This window comes from Magallana gigas, chromosome 4 (genome assembly GCF_963853765.1).
Source record: "Magallana gigas chromosome 4, xbMagGiga1.1, whole genome shotgun sequence".
Taxonomy (NCBI): Eukaryota; Metazoa; Mollusca; class Bivalvia; order Ostreida; family Ostreidae; genus Magallana; species Magallana gigas.
The window spans coordinates 57,784,657-57,802,365 of NC_088856.1; the positions used below are offsets into that span (position 1 = coordinate 57,784,657).

Here is a 17,709-nt window from a genome sequence, read left to right on the forward strand (position 1 = left end):
CTTCATAAGCACTACAATGCCACAGTTTAAGATATTACTATGTGTTGTAACGTTAACTTTCATGCGCAAAAATTGTACGGACATTCAACTTCAAATGTTGTCATTATTACCTTTGACATTTTTTTAAAACACTCTCACGAAGACATGTTATACCCAACATCATCCTCCATTCTGAATAATTTTGTGCAATTATTTTGAATTAAATTGTGCGATGCATATGACACAAAAAAAAGTATTCGGAAATGTATTTATTGGCCAAATAAAACAGCTCACAGACCTCTCTCACCGAGGTTGGAAACTGAAATATACATGTAATAGCAAATAAACTTAAAGCACAAATCACACACTAAGGCTAGATCCACATACAATCTTGAATAACAATTGACAACTGATGAGATTACGCTTATGGTACGCCAAACATATACATGTGCGAACTTTACCGGAGATTTCAGATCATTAAAACATTCTCGTGCATACGCCATTACGTAAGCATTATATATTTGAATTGATCATATGACAAATGACAATAAAAAATACACCGCACTTACGTTTTGGGGGCACATACAGCAAATTACAAATACATCAGATCAATCATAAAACCGTAGTTTTGGAACCCTAGAAAAAGGATTCTGACAAAGATGGGGCAAGAACAACCAGTGAGAACTTCTGACAACATTTTCAAACCTTTTTTCCCCAAGTTGAGGAATAAGATTTGCTGTTCCTCTTAGCTTATCTGCAATGTGTGGACTTGGCTGGCTAAAATACAAACTGTGATATATCATTAACCACAAGTCAACAATGGCTGAAAACTTAAGGTAATGGTAATCCTCATCAAACAGTCTCAGTGGTTTTGTGCTTTTCAAGAGACAATCAAGTTCAGGGTGATACACGGCAAACTGATAGGCATCATTTGTTATGGCACAAACTGGCACTGCAGGAACAAAGTTGCTTAAATCATTTCTCCTGTTGTCATTGTTGAGGAAATTCCGGTACTTGCAGAAGGACACAGCAATTGCTTGTTTACACAGCAGTGTCTCATCACAAATATTTGTTTCTGATATGTGCTCTTCACTTGAAATACCATCCTCTTCATTTGAGTCTGAACTGGGATACATCAAATCTTGGTATGCCAGTCTGTGTCTATACATTTCATCAGTCTTCTTTTTCACAGAGAAAACAGCTGATGTACTGTATTCTGTATCCGTATATTGATTTCTTTTTGAAGGTAGAAGAACAGCATCAGCAAAACCATAGAAAAGATTAGGACTACCTAAAAAAAGTATCAAAACTCAATGCTAATTATGTAACAACTGTTTATCAGAAATCACAATGGGATTAAAGACCCTTGATAAGATCATTTAATTAACTATGCATATTTTTTTTTAAATAAAATTCCCTTTGTATTTTTTGCCATAATATATTTTTTCATAATTGGCTACTTTTTGTCAAATGTCTGCTTGACACCCTAGTATTGATAATTAACAAAAAAGTAACTGCACCTGTTTCTATAAACCTGGTGTGTATTTAATTATATTTTGATACATGCATATAGGATATATAGTTGCATCTTAAAATATATAACATGTATACAAATTAACATACATCCATATATGGCTATCAAACAATTGAATAGCTACTATTTCAACTTGTTATTTTAGTAAGGTAAAAAAATGTTAATTACTTCAAATATCTCATAATTGAACATGTTGTCTCGTTAAACTAGGTGCTAAGTTGTCTCTGTTTATTTGCAACAAAAAGATTTTGAGATTTACAGAAACAGCCTTGTCAACAAACTATGAAAGCATATTGTCATTCTATAACAATTTAACAAATACATTTATCAGGTTATTTTGATGCCAAGAGAACATAAATTACATGCAAAAGTGTATTTATTACATAAAAATAAACTAAAACAAATTCTTTTACCCCCCCCCCCCCCCGAAATTTATGATCATTGCTAAAACAATACTTTTAACATCTGCATCTGCAATATGTAAACTAGGGTCTGTCGAAAAAGTGGACACAAACATTTTTTTATGGGCCTCACCATACAGTGTCGACCAGACCCAAAACCAGAGCAGACCCAAACTAAACCCTATGTCTGCTCTCAGTGTCTGCTTTTAAAAACTTTGTGTCTGCTCTGCATCCACTTGGGGTTTACTTTAGGATTACTCAGGGTTTGCTTTTGGGGTCAGCTTTACACACGGAAGTGTAAAACAGACCCGTATTTTATCTTACCGCCTGTATACACCCAGCCCCTTGTATATTCCAAATAGAAATGTACCAAGAAGTCTCATTTTTCAGCAGCAATTGTGCATTAAGCACAGGCAAAATTACTTTCAAGACAAAATGGAGGATGTAAATCGAATTCAGGAAATTCCCCATAAACGTATGACCAAAACATGAGACAAATGTGCGCTTCGCCAGGAATGGTTAAACAGACATAATTTGACCTCACCACTACTAGTAGTCAACAGGTGGCTGATTACAAAATGGCAAACTCATTGCCAAGAACTTTTTGGATTTAATAGGGATGGATAAAAATTCAGATTTATGGGAATTTAATAAAGAATGCACTTTTGATTAAATAAGATGCAAATCTGTTGAAGTCTAGCTCTACAATTAGCATTAAGCAAATCACGTTACAATAACTGTCGTCTTACTCCTGGGGTATCAAGAAACACAGCCTCAATAAAAATTTGGTAACATTTTGTTTCTATATATATATTTATGTATATATAATTCACAACACAAGTATTTGATCACATTTAGGATGAAAAAAGGGTATACTAACCAAGAGACTTAATGAAAGTCAAATAAAAAAACAGTTATCTTTTAATAACGTACATTTATGCACACCATGATAAAACTCAATGGAATTAAAATCAATAACTAATTTAAAGTATTAATTTAATAAAAATACATAAAGAAGAAGTGTATCTATATACATGTTTGTGCACTGTATATAAACATTTAAAGCTATACACGCTATAATTTTCATCAATTTTGGACGACTGGGAAAATGCATGTGTTTGATTACTTATAAAAGTTACCTTTATGCTGTTGATTATAATACAATGTACTCAATTCGATCAGGTAACAAAGATATCAAATTTTAAACAATAAAAAATATTTCTTTTCCTACAAGGAAGTAAAAATACTTTCATTAACAATGACATAGGCCTATGTGTTTTCCCCTAATTGAAGGGCTATTTTTAGTTCATGTGAGTGTTATCCTATTTAAACAAGCAAAAGTAAGAGAATCCTGAATGACAATATTAAACACTCATAATACATGTATATATTTCAAATTTACAGCTTTTCAGCATATTCAAAATCGAGACAGATATGTAACACATTACATAAAACATTAAAATTAGGCAAACAATAATGGCCACCTGATATCCCACGGACAAAAGCAATGAGGTCGGTTTTGCTCCTCCTTCATCTATATTCATGAAAAGATAGATTTATCTAGCAGGAAAATAAACAATTAAAATTCTATATCTTTGTAACGAGATGGAATTTACCATTGTTATTTAAAGAATAAAGGTAACTTTTACAAGTAAACAAACACAAATTGCGTTTTCACTGTCATTTAAAAGATAATTTCACTACAGATGATGAGAATGCAAATGAGTTGTCAACTGGAGATCTGCTTGGTCGGTGCTCTCATTGGTCACTGCGTTTAACCAGCTAACTAGAGATCTGCTTGGTCGGCGCTCTCATTGGTCAATGCGTTTAACCAGCTAACTAGAGATCTGCTTGGTCGGCGCTCTCATTGGTCAATGCATTTAACCAGCTAACTAGAGATCTGCTTGGTCGGTGCTCTCATTGGTCAATGCGTTTAACCAGCTAACTAGAGATCTGCTTGGTCGGCGCTCTCATTGGTCAATGCGTTTAACCAGCTAACTAGAGATCTGCTTGGTCGGTGCTCTCATTGGTCAATGCTTTTAACCAGCTAACTAGAGATCTGCTTGGTCGGCGCTCTCATTGGTCAATGCATTAAACCAACTAACCAGAGATCTGCTTGGTCGGTGCTCTCATTGGTCAATGCGTTTAACCAACTAACCAGAGATCTGCTTGGTCGGTGCTCTCATTGGTCACTGCGTTTAACCAGCTAACTAGAGATCTGCTTGGTCGGTGCTCTCATTGGTCACTGCGTTTAACCAGCTAACTAGAGATCTGCTTGGTCGGTGCTCTCATTGGTCAATGCATTTAACCAGCTAACTAGAGATCTGCTTGGTCGGTGCTCTCATTGGTCAATGCTTTTAACCAACTAACCAGAGATCTGCTTGGTCGGTGCTCTCATTGGTCAATGCGTTTAACCAGCTAACTAGAGATCTGCTTGGTCGGTGCTCTCATTGGTCAATGCATTAAACCAACTAACCAGAGATCTGCTTGGTCGGTGCTCTCATTGGTCAATGCTTTTAACCAGCTAACTAGAGATCTGCTTGGTCGGCGCTCTCATTGGTCAATGCATTAAACCAACTAACCAGAGATCTGCTTGGTCGGTGCTCTCATTGGTCACTGCGTTTAACCAGCTAACTAGAGATCTGCTTGGTCGGTGCTCTCATTGGTCAATGCTTTTAACCAGCTAACTAGAGATCTGCTTGGTCGGCGCTCTCATTGGTCAATGCATTAAACCAACTAACCAGAGATCTGCTTGGTCGGTGCTCTCATTGGTCACTGCGTTTAACCAGCTAACTAGAGATCTGCTTGGTCGGTGCTCTCATTGGTCAATGCATTAAACCAACTAACTAGAGATCTGCTTGGTCGGTGCTCTCATTGATCAATGCGTTTAACCAGCTAACTAGAGATCTGCTTGGTCGGCGCTCTCATTGGTCAATGCTTTTAACCAGCTAACTAGAGATCTGCTTGGTCGGTGCTCTCATTGGTCAATGCATTTAACCAGCTAACTAGAGATCTGCTTGGTCGGTGCTCTCATTGGTCAATGCTTTTAACCAGCTAACTAGAGATCTGCTTGGTCGGTGCTCTCATTGGTCAATGCATTAAACCAACTAACCAGAGATCTGCTTGGTCGGTGCTCTCATTGATCAATGCGTTTAACCAGCTAACTAGAGATCTGCTTGGTCGGCGCTCTCATTGATCAATGCGTTTAACCAGCTAACTAGAGATCTGCTTGGTCGGGGCTCTCATTGGTCAATGCATTTAACCAGCTAACTAGAGATCTGCTTGGTCGGTGCTCTCATTGGTCAATGCATTTAACCAGCTAACTAGAGATCTGCTTGGTCGGCGCTCTCATTGGTCAATGCGTTTAACCAGCTAACTAGAGATCTGCTTGGTCGGCGCTCTCATTGGTCAATGCGTTTAACCAGCTAACTAGAGATCTGCTTGGTCGGTGCTCTCATTGGTCAATGCGTTTAACCAGCTAACTAGAGATCTGCTTGGTCGGTGCTCTCATTGGTCAATGCGTTTAACCAGCTAACTAGAGATCTGCTTGGTCGGTGCTCTCATTGGTCAATGCTTTTAACCAGCTAACTAGAGATCTGCTTGGTCGGTGCTCTCATTGGTCAATGCATTAAACCAACTAACCAGAGATCTGCTTGGTCGGCGCTCTCATTGGTCACTGCGTTTAACCAGCTAACTAGAGATCTGCTTGGTCGGCGCTCTCATTGGTCAATGCATTTAACCAGCTAACTAGAGATCTGCTTGGTCGGCGCTCTCATTGGTCAATGCTTTTAACCAGCTAACTAGAGATCTGCTTGGTCGGTGCTCTCATTGGTCAATGCATTAAACCAACTAACCAGAGATCTGCTTGGTCGGCGCTCTCATTGGTCACTGCGTTTAACCAGCTAACTAGAGATCTGCTTGGTCGGTGCTCTCATTGGTCAATGCTTTTAACCAGCTAACTAGAGATCTGCTTGGTCGGTGCTCTCATTGGTCAATGCGTTTAACCAGCTAACTAGAGATCTGCTTGGTCGGTGCTCTCATTGGTCAATGCGTTTAACCAGCTAACTAGAGATCTGCTTGGTCGGTGCTCTCATTGGTCAATGCATTAAACCAACTAACCAGAGATCTGCTTGGTCGGTGCTCTCATTGGTCAATGCGTTTAACCAGCTAACTAGAGATCTGCTTGGTCGGTGCTCTCATTGGTCAATGCATTAAACCAACTAACTAGAGATCTGCTTGGTCGGTGCTCTCATTGGTCAATGCGTTTAACCAGCTAACTAGAGATCTGCTTGGTCGGTGCTCTCATTGGTCAATGCGTTTAACCAGCTAACTAGAGATCTGCTTGGTCGGTGCTCTCATTGGTCAATGCATTAAACCAACTAACCAGAGATCTGCTTGGTCGGTGCTCTCATTGGTCACTGCGTTTAACCAGCTAACTAGAGATCTGCTTGGTCGGTGCTCTCATTGGTCAATGCATTAAACCAACTAACTAGAGATCTGCTTGGTCGGTGCTCTCATTGGTCAATGCGTTTAACCAGCTAACCAGAGATTTGCTTAATTGAAACACTAATTGGTCGACAAAATAGCCTGATAAACAGGTCTGTTAGTTAGACCAGACTCTGGTCTGCTTTCAAAGTCTGCTTCTGAAATTGGGGTCTGCTCTCTGATAGAATGGGTCTGGTCGATACTGTACATCATAGATATGTATTTTGTAAATATGTTAATGGCAATACTGATGTACATTTACCCAACTGCTACAAGTTCATATGAACTATTTTGTATGTGTAATCTCTAATTAAGGAATTCATCTATAATAATTGTACACCCTCTGGGCCTTTAGTTTTAAATAAACTATCTTATCTTATTTGTACAACCCACCAAACTGTGAACTGTCATGGTTTTACACCTACATCATGCATGTATTACATACACAAATATGTACATGTATGTAATGTATACTGTATACAACCCACCAAACTGTGTACCGTCATGACTTAACACCTACATCATGCATGTATAACATACATATACCTGTACATTTATGTATGCAGAGTGTATATACATTTATTGGGACATTTTAAATCAAAATGCCTGACACATGTCAGAAAAGAGGATTTGCAATTTTAAAAGCAATTGTCAAAATTGAATTATCATTTAAAGAAAAGAATTGAAATTGTTTGATGTACACCCTTTTCAAAACTATGAAATTCCCTACTTTTACTTTCATTTTCAGTTTTTCAATACAGACGCATTTTGCAGGAAAACGAATCTGACTTCACACCACAAATTTTAACAGGAAAGAGACAACTTGATGACATTTTATTCAAGAGGTCCCTTGTTGCTGAACGGAAATTAGGACCGGAGCTATGAACCCCAACGTTAACATTAACCCCTAAGCAAAATGCATTAGTGGACTATACCCTACTGCCATGTATTACATACATATAAATGTACATATATGTATACTTTTAACAACTCACCAGTCAGTGTACTGCCATGTATTACATACACATACATGTACATATATATATATATACTGCAAACAACTCACCAAACTGTGTACCATCATGATTTAACACCTATATCATGCATGTATTACACATACATGTACATATATGTATACTTTGTACAACTCACCAGTCAGTGTACTGCCAAAGTTTATAGGCTCCCCACACCCACAGGGACAGTAGACTTCTGATTTACCATTGGTGTAATAACTGTCCACAAAGTAGTTGGATGGGTAGGGAAGCAGCTGGGATAAAAGATGATGCGACACAATCGATGCAACATGCGCTTCTGATGTTTTGTAACTTAATTTCTGCAGAGACTTTTCATGTTCTTCTGAAATAAAATAAAATTCCATTATATCTCAGGAGCTATTAGTCTAAAGTCCTGCAAACTAAAATTGGCTGTCAAAAATTTCAAATTCACAAGTCCATCCTTCAGCAGCCTGATTGTGTGTGTGACAATACAGTTTCCAAGGTAGGATTTTGTTTGCCAGGCAGTTCTAAGGCTTATTTATCTGTAAAGTTCTTAATACCATGTATATTTTATAAGTCTGAATTTTACTTAGGGGTCTGAATCCCATTCTTGATGTGAATGAGAGAAATAAAGATGGACAAGATTGTGATTTAAACCCTCTCCTGATCTGTAGGCAAGTGCTATATGAACTGTCAATTAAACCTGTCTGATTGTTAAACATTTTGCCATGTGAGAATATATATAGGTGGAATCCGCACATGTCCGAATATGTGTTTGCCGGGATGCTGGAGGCCATATGTGATAATTTTACACATACTAATATGTAAATTTTATAAATTTTAATTTTCCATTTTGATTATCTTACCTATTCACCTACATACAACTTTTTTCACATTTTAACTTAAAAAAAAGGAGCATGTCCGGTACAATCACTAGATTTAGCTATGTAGCTTGATTTACCTACATAGCTTTATTTACCTACCTGAAATAGGTTTGATTAGCTACCTTTATGAAATTTTGCTTTTTATGTAAAACAGACAAAAGTCGAAAGGAAATGTAAACCTATATCTGTACTGTGTAGTTTAACACATATAGGTAATCACAGATTACAAAGCTAACCGAGACGAGGCATCACCTTTATGAGGCATCACCTTTATGAGACCACCTTTAACATATTATATGAAAATCATACTTTATGATCTTGGATATTCATGGATACTGTTTTGACACAATATAATCGTATATCATATGTAAAAAAAATTGTATGATAATTCAAAGTCATATAATACAATATAATACCGTAATATATAATGGTGCAACATGATATTGTAACATCTGAGATGACATTGTCTAATGTCATACATTATTGTATTTGATCACATAATACAAATTTAAATCATAATATATGATCAATACAATATAGTATCATATGATACAATGTCATATCACATAATACATCACAATATTGTAACATATGATCTCATATTGATATTGTATTATATTATACTGTATCATATCTAATACATTATATGATATTGTATAATATGATACAATATAATTTGATACAACATTCAAAGCCTGGGAAGGACAAACAACTGGTTTGGCCAATGGCCCCATGCTTCATAAAATGCTGGGACCATTTTGAAATTTATGGGTCCGAGAAAAAATAGAATGGGGTGGGCCATTTTTCAAATTAACTGTCATACATAACTAGAAATACTATCAGATTACGATAATACAGTCATCACATGCATCTTTGACAATTTTAAATTTATGTAATTAAATCCAAAATAAAAATTTAAATATGTTTGGATGTTAGTCACTGAACAGAGAAAATATGCTTTTTCAAAGAATTCCATTTTTTTTTAAAACCATCACAATGATCAAGATTTTCTTCATTGTTTAGATCTAATCAAAGTCTAAGAAGCCGATCAGATATTTTGGGCACCAAAGAATTTCTCTGCTTGGTAAGAATACGATTTTGCTGGACAAAACACCCATTCACAACTTGCAGTGTGAAGGGCAAAGTGAGTGCATCTGTGCAAGCCTAAATAATAAACACAAACCGGAGGGAACTGCATAGATATCATTGTTTTATGTCCATGGGGAAGTGAAATCTTACGTTAGATTTCATTGCCAGTGGCATGTCTTTGATCAAATGGCGTTTCTATCATTCCATTCCAAACTCAATTCCATTGATTGAAGATTACCGAAAACGCGGACTACAATAAAATCACAAACTACGAAATAATGTGTTTTCGTATTTTACAATATGATTGCGTGGCGCGCCGCTGGGCGCAGCGCACCATATGTGCATTGCGCCAATATTCGGCAGTTTGCGCATATGGTGCATGGCACGGTCCCTTTCCAGGCCCTGAACATTGTATCATATGATATGATACAATATCATGTTATATAGTGAATTATCTCATATGTGTGGTGTATATTACCCGTGTGATAAACCTTTGTTATTACAAACGGGTGATGCTTTATCAAATACTTCCGTTCCGAACTATTTTTGACACAACCCCTTGCTTCAACGCTTCAGGGACCTATTTTCGAAGATTTGCTAGTACTGTCAACATAACTATATCTACTACAAAAATTGATATAAAATTGATTTTGTCAAAGATTTAAATTACAATGCGTAGCACAGGCGTCGGAACCGGGGGGCTATTGTGAGGGGGGGGGGGGGGGGGGGGGGGAAGGTGGGGGGGGGGGGGGGGTGGGGTGTGTGTTGCAAAGGTATTCATAACCATAACCACAAGACCCTTTTTTCTTGTTTGTCAAGATTTTTGATAAGTTTAGCCCACTTCCAACTTTTAATTTGCTTTGTGAAGTTTATAAAACTGCAAATTATGTTAACAATCAAGGAGTTCATCCTGACGACGTGATGAAAACAGAGCGCTCTGGTTGTGTTTATATATACAAGAACTTACCGAAATAATGTTTCATAAGACTTTAATTCCACCACCAGTAAGCATCCTTATTCACTATTTTCAGGCTAGACTAGTATTTGTTTTATTAAACATCAACAACTGTTCCTTGTTCGAGTCAATTGAAACTAACGAGCATTCGCAACTTTGTGTATGTCAACAAACTTGATTATTCAAGTCTCCTAATCGGAATTTCCATTTAATCAAGTGAATAAGCTCTAAGAAAAATTATTTAGAGCTAAAAAATTATTTTAAGGTTTATTTCAGTGAAACTTTACATTAAAACAGTTAGATTTATCTCAGGAATGGCATACTAAATTGTATTGCGCAAGGTCACAATAGCCGCATTATACAACATTGCATCATCGTTTTTAATCGTGAACATAATTATGTTGAAGAAAAAAATACAGGTCATATAAGCATATAAGGGACTGTCTCAAAAGTTTCATAATATAAATCAATTATGAGATAAATAGAACATCTATGATTGTGTGATTTTATATTTGCTTTATCCAACTCGTTGAAATGGTTATATTCGCTCGGCAAGCCTTGCAAATATATACACCATTTCAACTCGTTGGATAAAGCAAATATAAAATCACACAATATAGATATCCTCTATATACAATATTGTATCATAATATACAATACTATACATTACAATATTATAATACAATATCATATCATTAAATAACAAGAGGCCCATGGGCCACATCGCTCACCTGAGGAACAATAGCTATGATAAAATCAGCTCAAAGGAGTCATAATACAAACTATCTGGACAATTTACAATAATACATGTAGATCCTGTATAAATAAAATCCATTTTCCCCTGGATATTCTTATGTTTATAATCATTAGTCCCTTTTCTAACAGGATGATTTTATAGTCATATCATATGTTGAGTATTGCAGTTCTCAAAAAGATCCCTAACAATAGTTTATATATGGGATATAAACGTACATCAAACTCTGAACCTTCTCGTGAGGCCAAAGAATTGTCCTGGGGCCAAAGTCTTAACAATTATAAAGAATTATCTGGCTGATTAGTTTCTGAGAAGATTTTTAAAGATTTACCCTATATATTCCTTTGTTAAACTTTGACCCCCCCCCCTTTGTGGCCCTTCCCTACCCCTGGGGATCATTATTTTCACAACTCTGAATCTACACTACCTGAGAATGCTTTCACACAAGTTTCAGCTTTCCTGGCTGATTAGTTTCTGAGAAGAAGATTTTTAAAGATTTACTCTGTTTATTCCTATGTAAAACTTCGACCCCCCATTGTGGCCCCAACCTACCCCCAGGGGTTATTATTTCCACAACTTTGAATCTACACTACCTGAGGATGCTTCCACACAAGTTCCAGCTTTGCCGGCGGATTAGTTTCTGAGAAGAAGATTTTTAAAGATTTACTGTATATATTCCTATGTAAAACTTCGATCCCCCATTGTGGCCCCACCCTACCCTATGGGGTCATGATTTTCACAAATTTGAATCTACACTACCTGAGGATGCTTCCACACAAGTCTCAGCTTTCCTGGCCGATTAGTTTCTGAGAAGAAGATTTTTAAAGATTTACTTTTTATATTCATGTTAAACTTCGACCCCCCATTGTGGCCCCACCCTACCCCCGGGGGTCATGATTTTCACAACTTTGAATCTACACTACCTGAGGATGCTTCCACACAAGTTTCAGCTTTCCTGGACAATTAGTTTCTGAGAAGACGATTTTTAAAGATTTACTCTATATATTCATTTGTTAAACTTCGACCCCCCCCCCCCCCATTGTGGCCCCACCCTCAGGTGAGCTATAAAGGTTAAGTTTACAATTCAATAAGTTGGTTTCTGGAAGAACAGACTTTGAAAATTTTCGTAATAAATTTTGACAATTTTTTTTACTTTTTTAATCCGTAGCTTTTAAGATCTGTGTACAAACATAGAATTGTGAGCAAATCTCTGTATCTTGCTTATAATTCGAAGCTTAACACTCAAATATGGTTAGTAAATAGAAATTGTAGGGTAACAATTAAACACAAGAAACATGCACTACATGTATAACAAATAAAGAACACAATTTATTTTTTCTAAATGAATCATATATATACATGTATATACCTACATATTTCCGTCAGCGATATCAAACTCTATTTAAACTGAATAAACTCGAGAAAATGCCGAGCATCTCAACAAAACCTATTGCATTAATCTACCATTACGCAAAAGATAATGCCGAATTACCGATAGAATGAATTGTACTTCAGTACCCCTACATCAGATATTGCTTAATTTGCGCAGGTAAACTGTTAACTGTTTGATTTACCGAAGTCTCTGTTTTATTTGATACGTAAAAATCACGAAATACAGACGATAGTTCCCAGGTTACAAAGCATAAATAATGAAAACGAAACGAAAATCAGAACAAGCTAACACCAACGTCATGTGTGAAAACTGTCAACGCATTGAAATATTTAGCCTTAATTTACTTCACAAAATCGGCCCCAATATATTTTGCATGTTTCAAAACTTTCCCTTCATACGCGAACGGTTGCATTGCAAGTAAATTCATCATAGTTAAACAAAGAACCTCGTTTTAGAAGTATGGAATACGAGTCTTGATAAAATGGGTATGCAAACCCGGGCCGTGGCAAAATAAAAGCCGGGGCAGATCGGCAATCGTCAATTCCAAATACGCATTATTTTGCAGCAATATTTACAGCGAATACAAATATACTGGTCCATCAAATATCCCGAAATTTTAATGAGATTGGCAGATTAATACCTGCCAATCTTTTGTTTTGCTCAGACCAAGTCTTGCCTACCCATTTTACCGTAGGTAATTCTTACCGTATGCCGAGCCCGAAGCTATTAAACTGATTGAAACACGCATTTCCTTTATTATTATTTTCGTAATAACTCAGATTTGAATCAGAATTAGCACTTAATTTTTGCAATTTATATTTTCCTTCCCATAAGGATAATTTATGCTAAACTACGTTGAATTGAACTAATTAGTTCTTGAGAAGAAGATTTTTAAAAATGCACCCCCCTTTTTCTACAGTTTCAAGGTTTTCTCCGCTTTGAATACAGATCGGACTTTTATTTCTGCAATTTATATTCGCCCTCACATAAGGATGCTTTGTGCCAAATTTGGTTGAAATTGGATAAGCGGTTTTAGAGAAGAAGTTCAAAATGTGAAAAGTTTACAGACGGACAGACGGACAGACGGACGGACAGACGGACGGACAGACGGACGACGGACAAAATGTGATCAGAATAGCTCACTTGAGCTTTCAGCTCAGGTGAGCTAAAAAAAAATGATACAATATCATATTTTATCACATAACATTTAACAATATAGCATATCATTTTGATGTAATATTGTATCATATAATACAATAGTGTATCATATCAACAATACTATATCATAGGAATCATATGTTATATTATTTAACAACAAACACTTCTATCAAGCAGGTTTGAGTGAGGTAGGAAATTTTTTTTAGCATCTTTGATAATGGAGATCAGGCTCTGCATCTGAGGTACAGTACCGATTAGACCTAACCAAACACAAGATTAAACCCCGACTAAACCCCGGGTTTACTCTGGGTTTACTTTTTGAAAATTTGGGTCCACTCTGGGTTTACTCTGGGTCCACTCTAGTTAACACAGAGTAAACCCAGAGTTAACCCAGAAAATCCTGGGGTTTAGTTGGGGTTTACTTTATGTTAGGTTGGGTCTGATCGGTACTGTACCTCTGCGATTCACTTATATCACAGTTTAAACAACTATGCAAGCTATTACCTATAAAACATGTGACCTGTTCCAAAAAATTCATCCAGCATCCGATACCTATGACTCAGATTCTGAATTTCATGCCTGTCAGGTGCATCAGTATCATAAGACGCACCATCCATGCAAGTTTGTTGAAGTTAAGACCAGTACTAACTATGATTTAATTATCAGAGGGCACCTGCTCCAGAAACTTTAACCAGCTCTGAAACCTAACCTCCTCCAGCATCCAAAACCTATGGCTCAGATTCAGCATTCAAGCCTGTCTGGTGCATCAGTATTATAAGACGCACCATCCATGCAAGTTTAATGAAGTTAGGACCAGTAGTAACTTAGAAATTGCTATCAAAGGGCACCTGCACCAAAAACTTTAACCTGCTCCAAAAACCTTAACCTCCTCCAGCATCTGTAATTCAGGGCTTAGATTCAGCATCCAAGTCTTTCAAATCCATAAGAAGGTCCAGATGCATCATCCATACAAGTTTGGTGAAGATATGACAAGTAATTACTTAGATACAGGACCTGCAACACAAACTTTAAACAGGTCTAGACGCCAATGGCAATAGCATAAGCTCCCCCGACTTCGTCTCGGTGAGCTAAAAAAGCAACCCAGGGCAAAAACAGTTAAACATTGGTGCTTTTTAGTCATTTTAAGCAAAACATGCATTTCTATTGTTTGAGTAACTGCATGACACCTTGTGTGCGATGAGGCATGGATATGTGTGATAACTTCAGATTGTGCTGAATTATTACCAATTGATTATCATGTTAACCAGAACTGTTCTTCTTTGTGATTCCATTTAAGAGGTAGCTGTTTGGTAACACATAAACAGTTAACATAGCCTCAAAACTTTTAGAACCTTGACTGAAGTTGCACTGAAAGACTGAAATCCATCACATTGAAAAATAACTGATTATTGTCATTTCTACTTACTACATTGTACATATAATGTACACATCTTTTATTTTGTAAATATGACTTGTTTTCACCATATTTCCATTCCCAAGTTCATTGATTTACTTCATAGAACACTAACCTGCCATGGTCACATGTGTAGAGAAACACCTTGACCCACAGTTGAAACCAAAATAATTTAGTGGGCCCCGAAAAACAAATGAGATAAATAAATGCGTCCAGACTTACCAATTTATTTAAAAATGATGATTTCTAGTCATAAAAGTGAATTTTATTAATAACTGAAACCCATCATTTTTAAATTAGATTAATGATGAATTTAACAGTTATACATGCAACTATTTGGATTTTATTTTAAGATATAGTGACCTCTGAAAAATGAATATGACTGTATTTCATCATTTTTTATCAATTGGCAAGTTTGTAAGTCAGTAGAAATGAAAATAATCAATTATTTTTAGTGCTGAAACGAATACCATAAATCAGTATTCGAATATTCGTGAGTGCTATTCGATTCGTATTCGAATATTCGTAGACGTCATAGACAATGTATTAAGCATATATGATAGTTTGTATTACTAAGTGGGTGTATGTGTAGACTGCTTAAACATGTCAGTTCGAAGTTGACACTTAATTAATGCATGAGTATCCATTGAATTGGGTGCGCATTTAATTTTTAAGCAAATAATAAGATACTGATTTTTAACAAATTTCCAAAAGATTAAATCAAAAGATTTATTACTTCTTTAATAATATACTGCAGTCCTGACTCCTGTATGAGACCGATACGTAACTTCGTAAGTCAGTCCAAATATTTCCGCCATGTTTGTTATAGTATTAAACAGAAAACTGATAGCGCTCATAACTCCGGAAATGTTCTGTTTATTTAAAAAAAACCAAATTATATCGAGGTATCTTTAAAAAAAAAAGCTTTCGATGTACCTTTCGATATTAACTCTCCGTACTCACACTCGTTCAAACAGTTAAGCAATTTTTTTCTTCAGCGTCTGACATGAATTGAAAAATCCAGAATGTTTGTCTCCGTTCGATGTAAACCCTGCTTTTACTTTCAAGGTAAACAAGCATGGCGGAAAAGTCTATTACTGGGTTAAGTAATAGACTCTACCAAGCATGACAGTCATAGATGGCTTTATATTTACTTTCGTTCCGAGTAAAATGAAATAACACGATGCTGCATAGTTTACAGTGCTTGATATGGGTGTTTAACATGTAGTCGAATATTCGAATGCTAAATATACATTCGAATATTAGAAATTTACTATTCATTCGCGAATATTCGAACATTCGTTTCAGCACTAATTATTTTTAAAAATGATTGATTTTAGTCGCACCCCTGACTGTTCAAAGTTGAAAATTACTACTGCACCTAAGTGCGACTTTTTGAACAAATGCCCATTTAAGAGAAACGTATGATTGGGTAGCTATAAAAAAATGTACTTTTGGTAGGTAAATAAATGTACCTGGTAGATAATGTAAGTAATTCAAGCTAGTGATTGTACTGGACCTGAAAAAGTTAACTTTAACAGGTTCAACCTTCATTGTTGTAGAATGTAGTAATTTGGAAATATGCCTGGAAAGATGAATGGTAAAGCACCAGACTAGAAATACATGGATCCCAAGTTAATTCACAAAGACGTCTTTAACGTGCTTACCTCTCTTGAAACAAAATCTCTTCAAAGCAGCAAATGCGATCGCTTCTTGTGAATTTTGCAACTTGCCTCCGTTTTTAATGTAATTGTTTATCGCTTCATATCCCCGGGCAAACACCGTCCTAGATCGCACTCCAAGAATTTTTTCTTCTCTCGTCGTTGTATCACGATATTCATACCAATCAAATCTCCAGAATGTGGTCTCTCCGAAAGTCTCCGACACCCTCTCCTCCTTTTCGATGTGATTTCCGTAGATTTGGCAGGCAGCCAGCGCGTGTTCGTGTTCACTTACATACCGCTCTAAGCCCTCCCTAAACACAATATCATTACTACTGTGGATGTTTCTGAAATTTGCATACGATGGCCGAAACGTTTTGATCAAGGCGAAAAACCTAAGCTTAGTCAAACTGAAAGTCGCCATTCCCTGGTACACCGGTAACAAGTCAATTCGCTACTACAAGCGATTCGCTCCGAAACTTAAACATTACCTGATTACTAGGCTATTTCCTGAATTTATATCTCCGTGTCGACGAAGTTCTTTATCAATTATGATGAAGATTTTTGATAATTTCTCTAGATTTAATCTATATTTATAAATATTCCTATCCTATTTAAGGAGGTGGGGGCATAAAAGAAAAAAACCCACCAAAATAATGAAACAAAATGGTACATTTTTCATCATTATATACTACATGTATATATCTGTTTATCGATTGTCTAACGTGTTAGATTAAAAAAAATCTTCTTTGCTTTAAAATGGCTTCAAGAGACTTTAAAATTTAATTTTTCTTGTAATGCTATGGTAATAATTTTTTCTTAATTTCATATGAAATAAACATGCAACTTTTATAATTTCTAGGAATAGAATTAACTCGGAAATATGACAATCTAATTAAAAGCAAAGCTTGTTGCAAAACACTTTGAAGGTCTTCCGTAGCCACTCCGAGTTATGACCATAAATAATATTGAATTGATAAAGGTACAGCCCATCTCAGTCCTTCATT

At 36.2% G+C, this 17,709-nt stretch overlaps 1 protein-coding gene across 2 annotated transcripts; it reads right to left on the minus strand.

Annotated features, from left to right (window-relative positions):
* Positions 1-233: 233 nt before the first annotated feature.
* LOC105321041 (uncharacterized) lies at positions 234-17,157 on the minus strand. 2 transcript variants are annotated; one of them, XM_066083231.1, is made up of 3 exons: positions 16,709-17,157; positions 7,552-7,752; positions 234-1,270 (listed from the first exon to the last, which is right to left on the minus strand). In XM_066083231.1, exons 1-3 carry the CDS (start codon positions 17,124-17,126, stop codon positions 588-590), a joined length of 1,302 nt encoding a protein of 433 aa, XP_065939303.1. In that variant the 5' UTR covers positions 17,127-17,157; the 3' UTR covers positions 234-587. The 2 variants fall into 2 exon arrangements, with proteins under 2 accessions (XP_065939303.1, XP_034307264.2); XM_034451373.2 differs by having other exon boundaries at positions 7,552-7,755.
* Between the last annotated feature and the right edge of the window lie 552 nt (positions 17,158-17,709).

Coding starts and splice junctions, on each gene's coding strand:
- LOC105321041 (XM_034451373.2), bottom strand. CDS start 17,126: ATGGCGACTTTCAGTTTGACTAAGCTTAGGTTTTTCGCCTTGATCAAA. Junction 7,756..16,708: donor GAGATTTTGTTTCAAGAGAG/GTAAGCACGTTA, acceptor ATTTTATTTCAG/AAGAACATGAAAAGTCTCTG. Junction 1,271..7,551: donor CTTTGGCAGTACACTGACTG/GTGAGTTGTACA, acceptor TACTTTTTTTAG/GTAGTCCTAATCTTTTCTAT.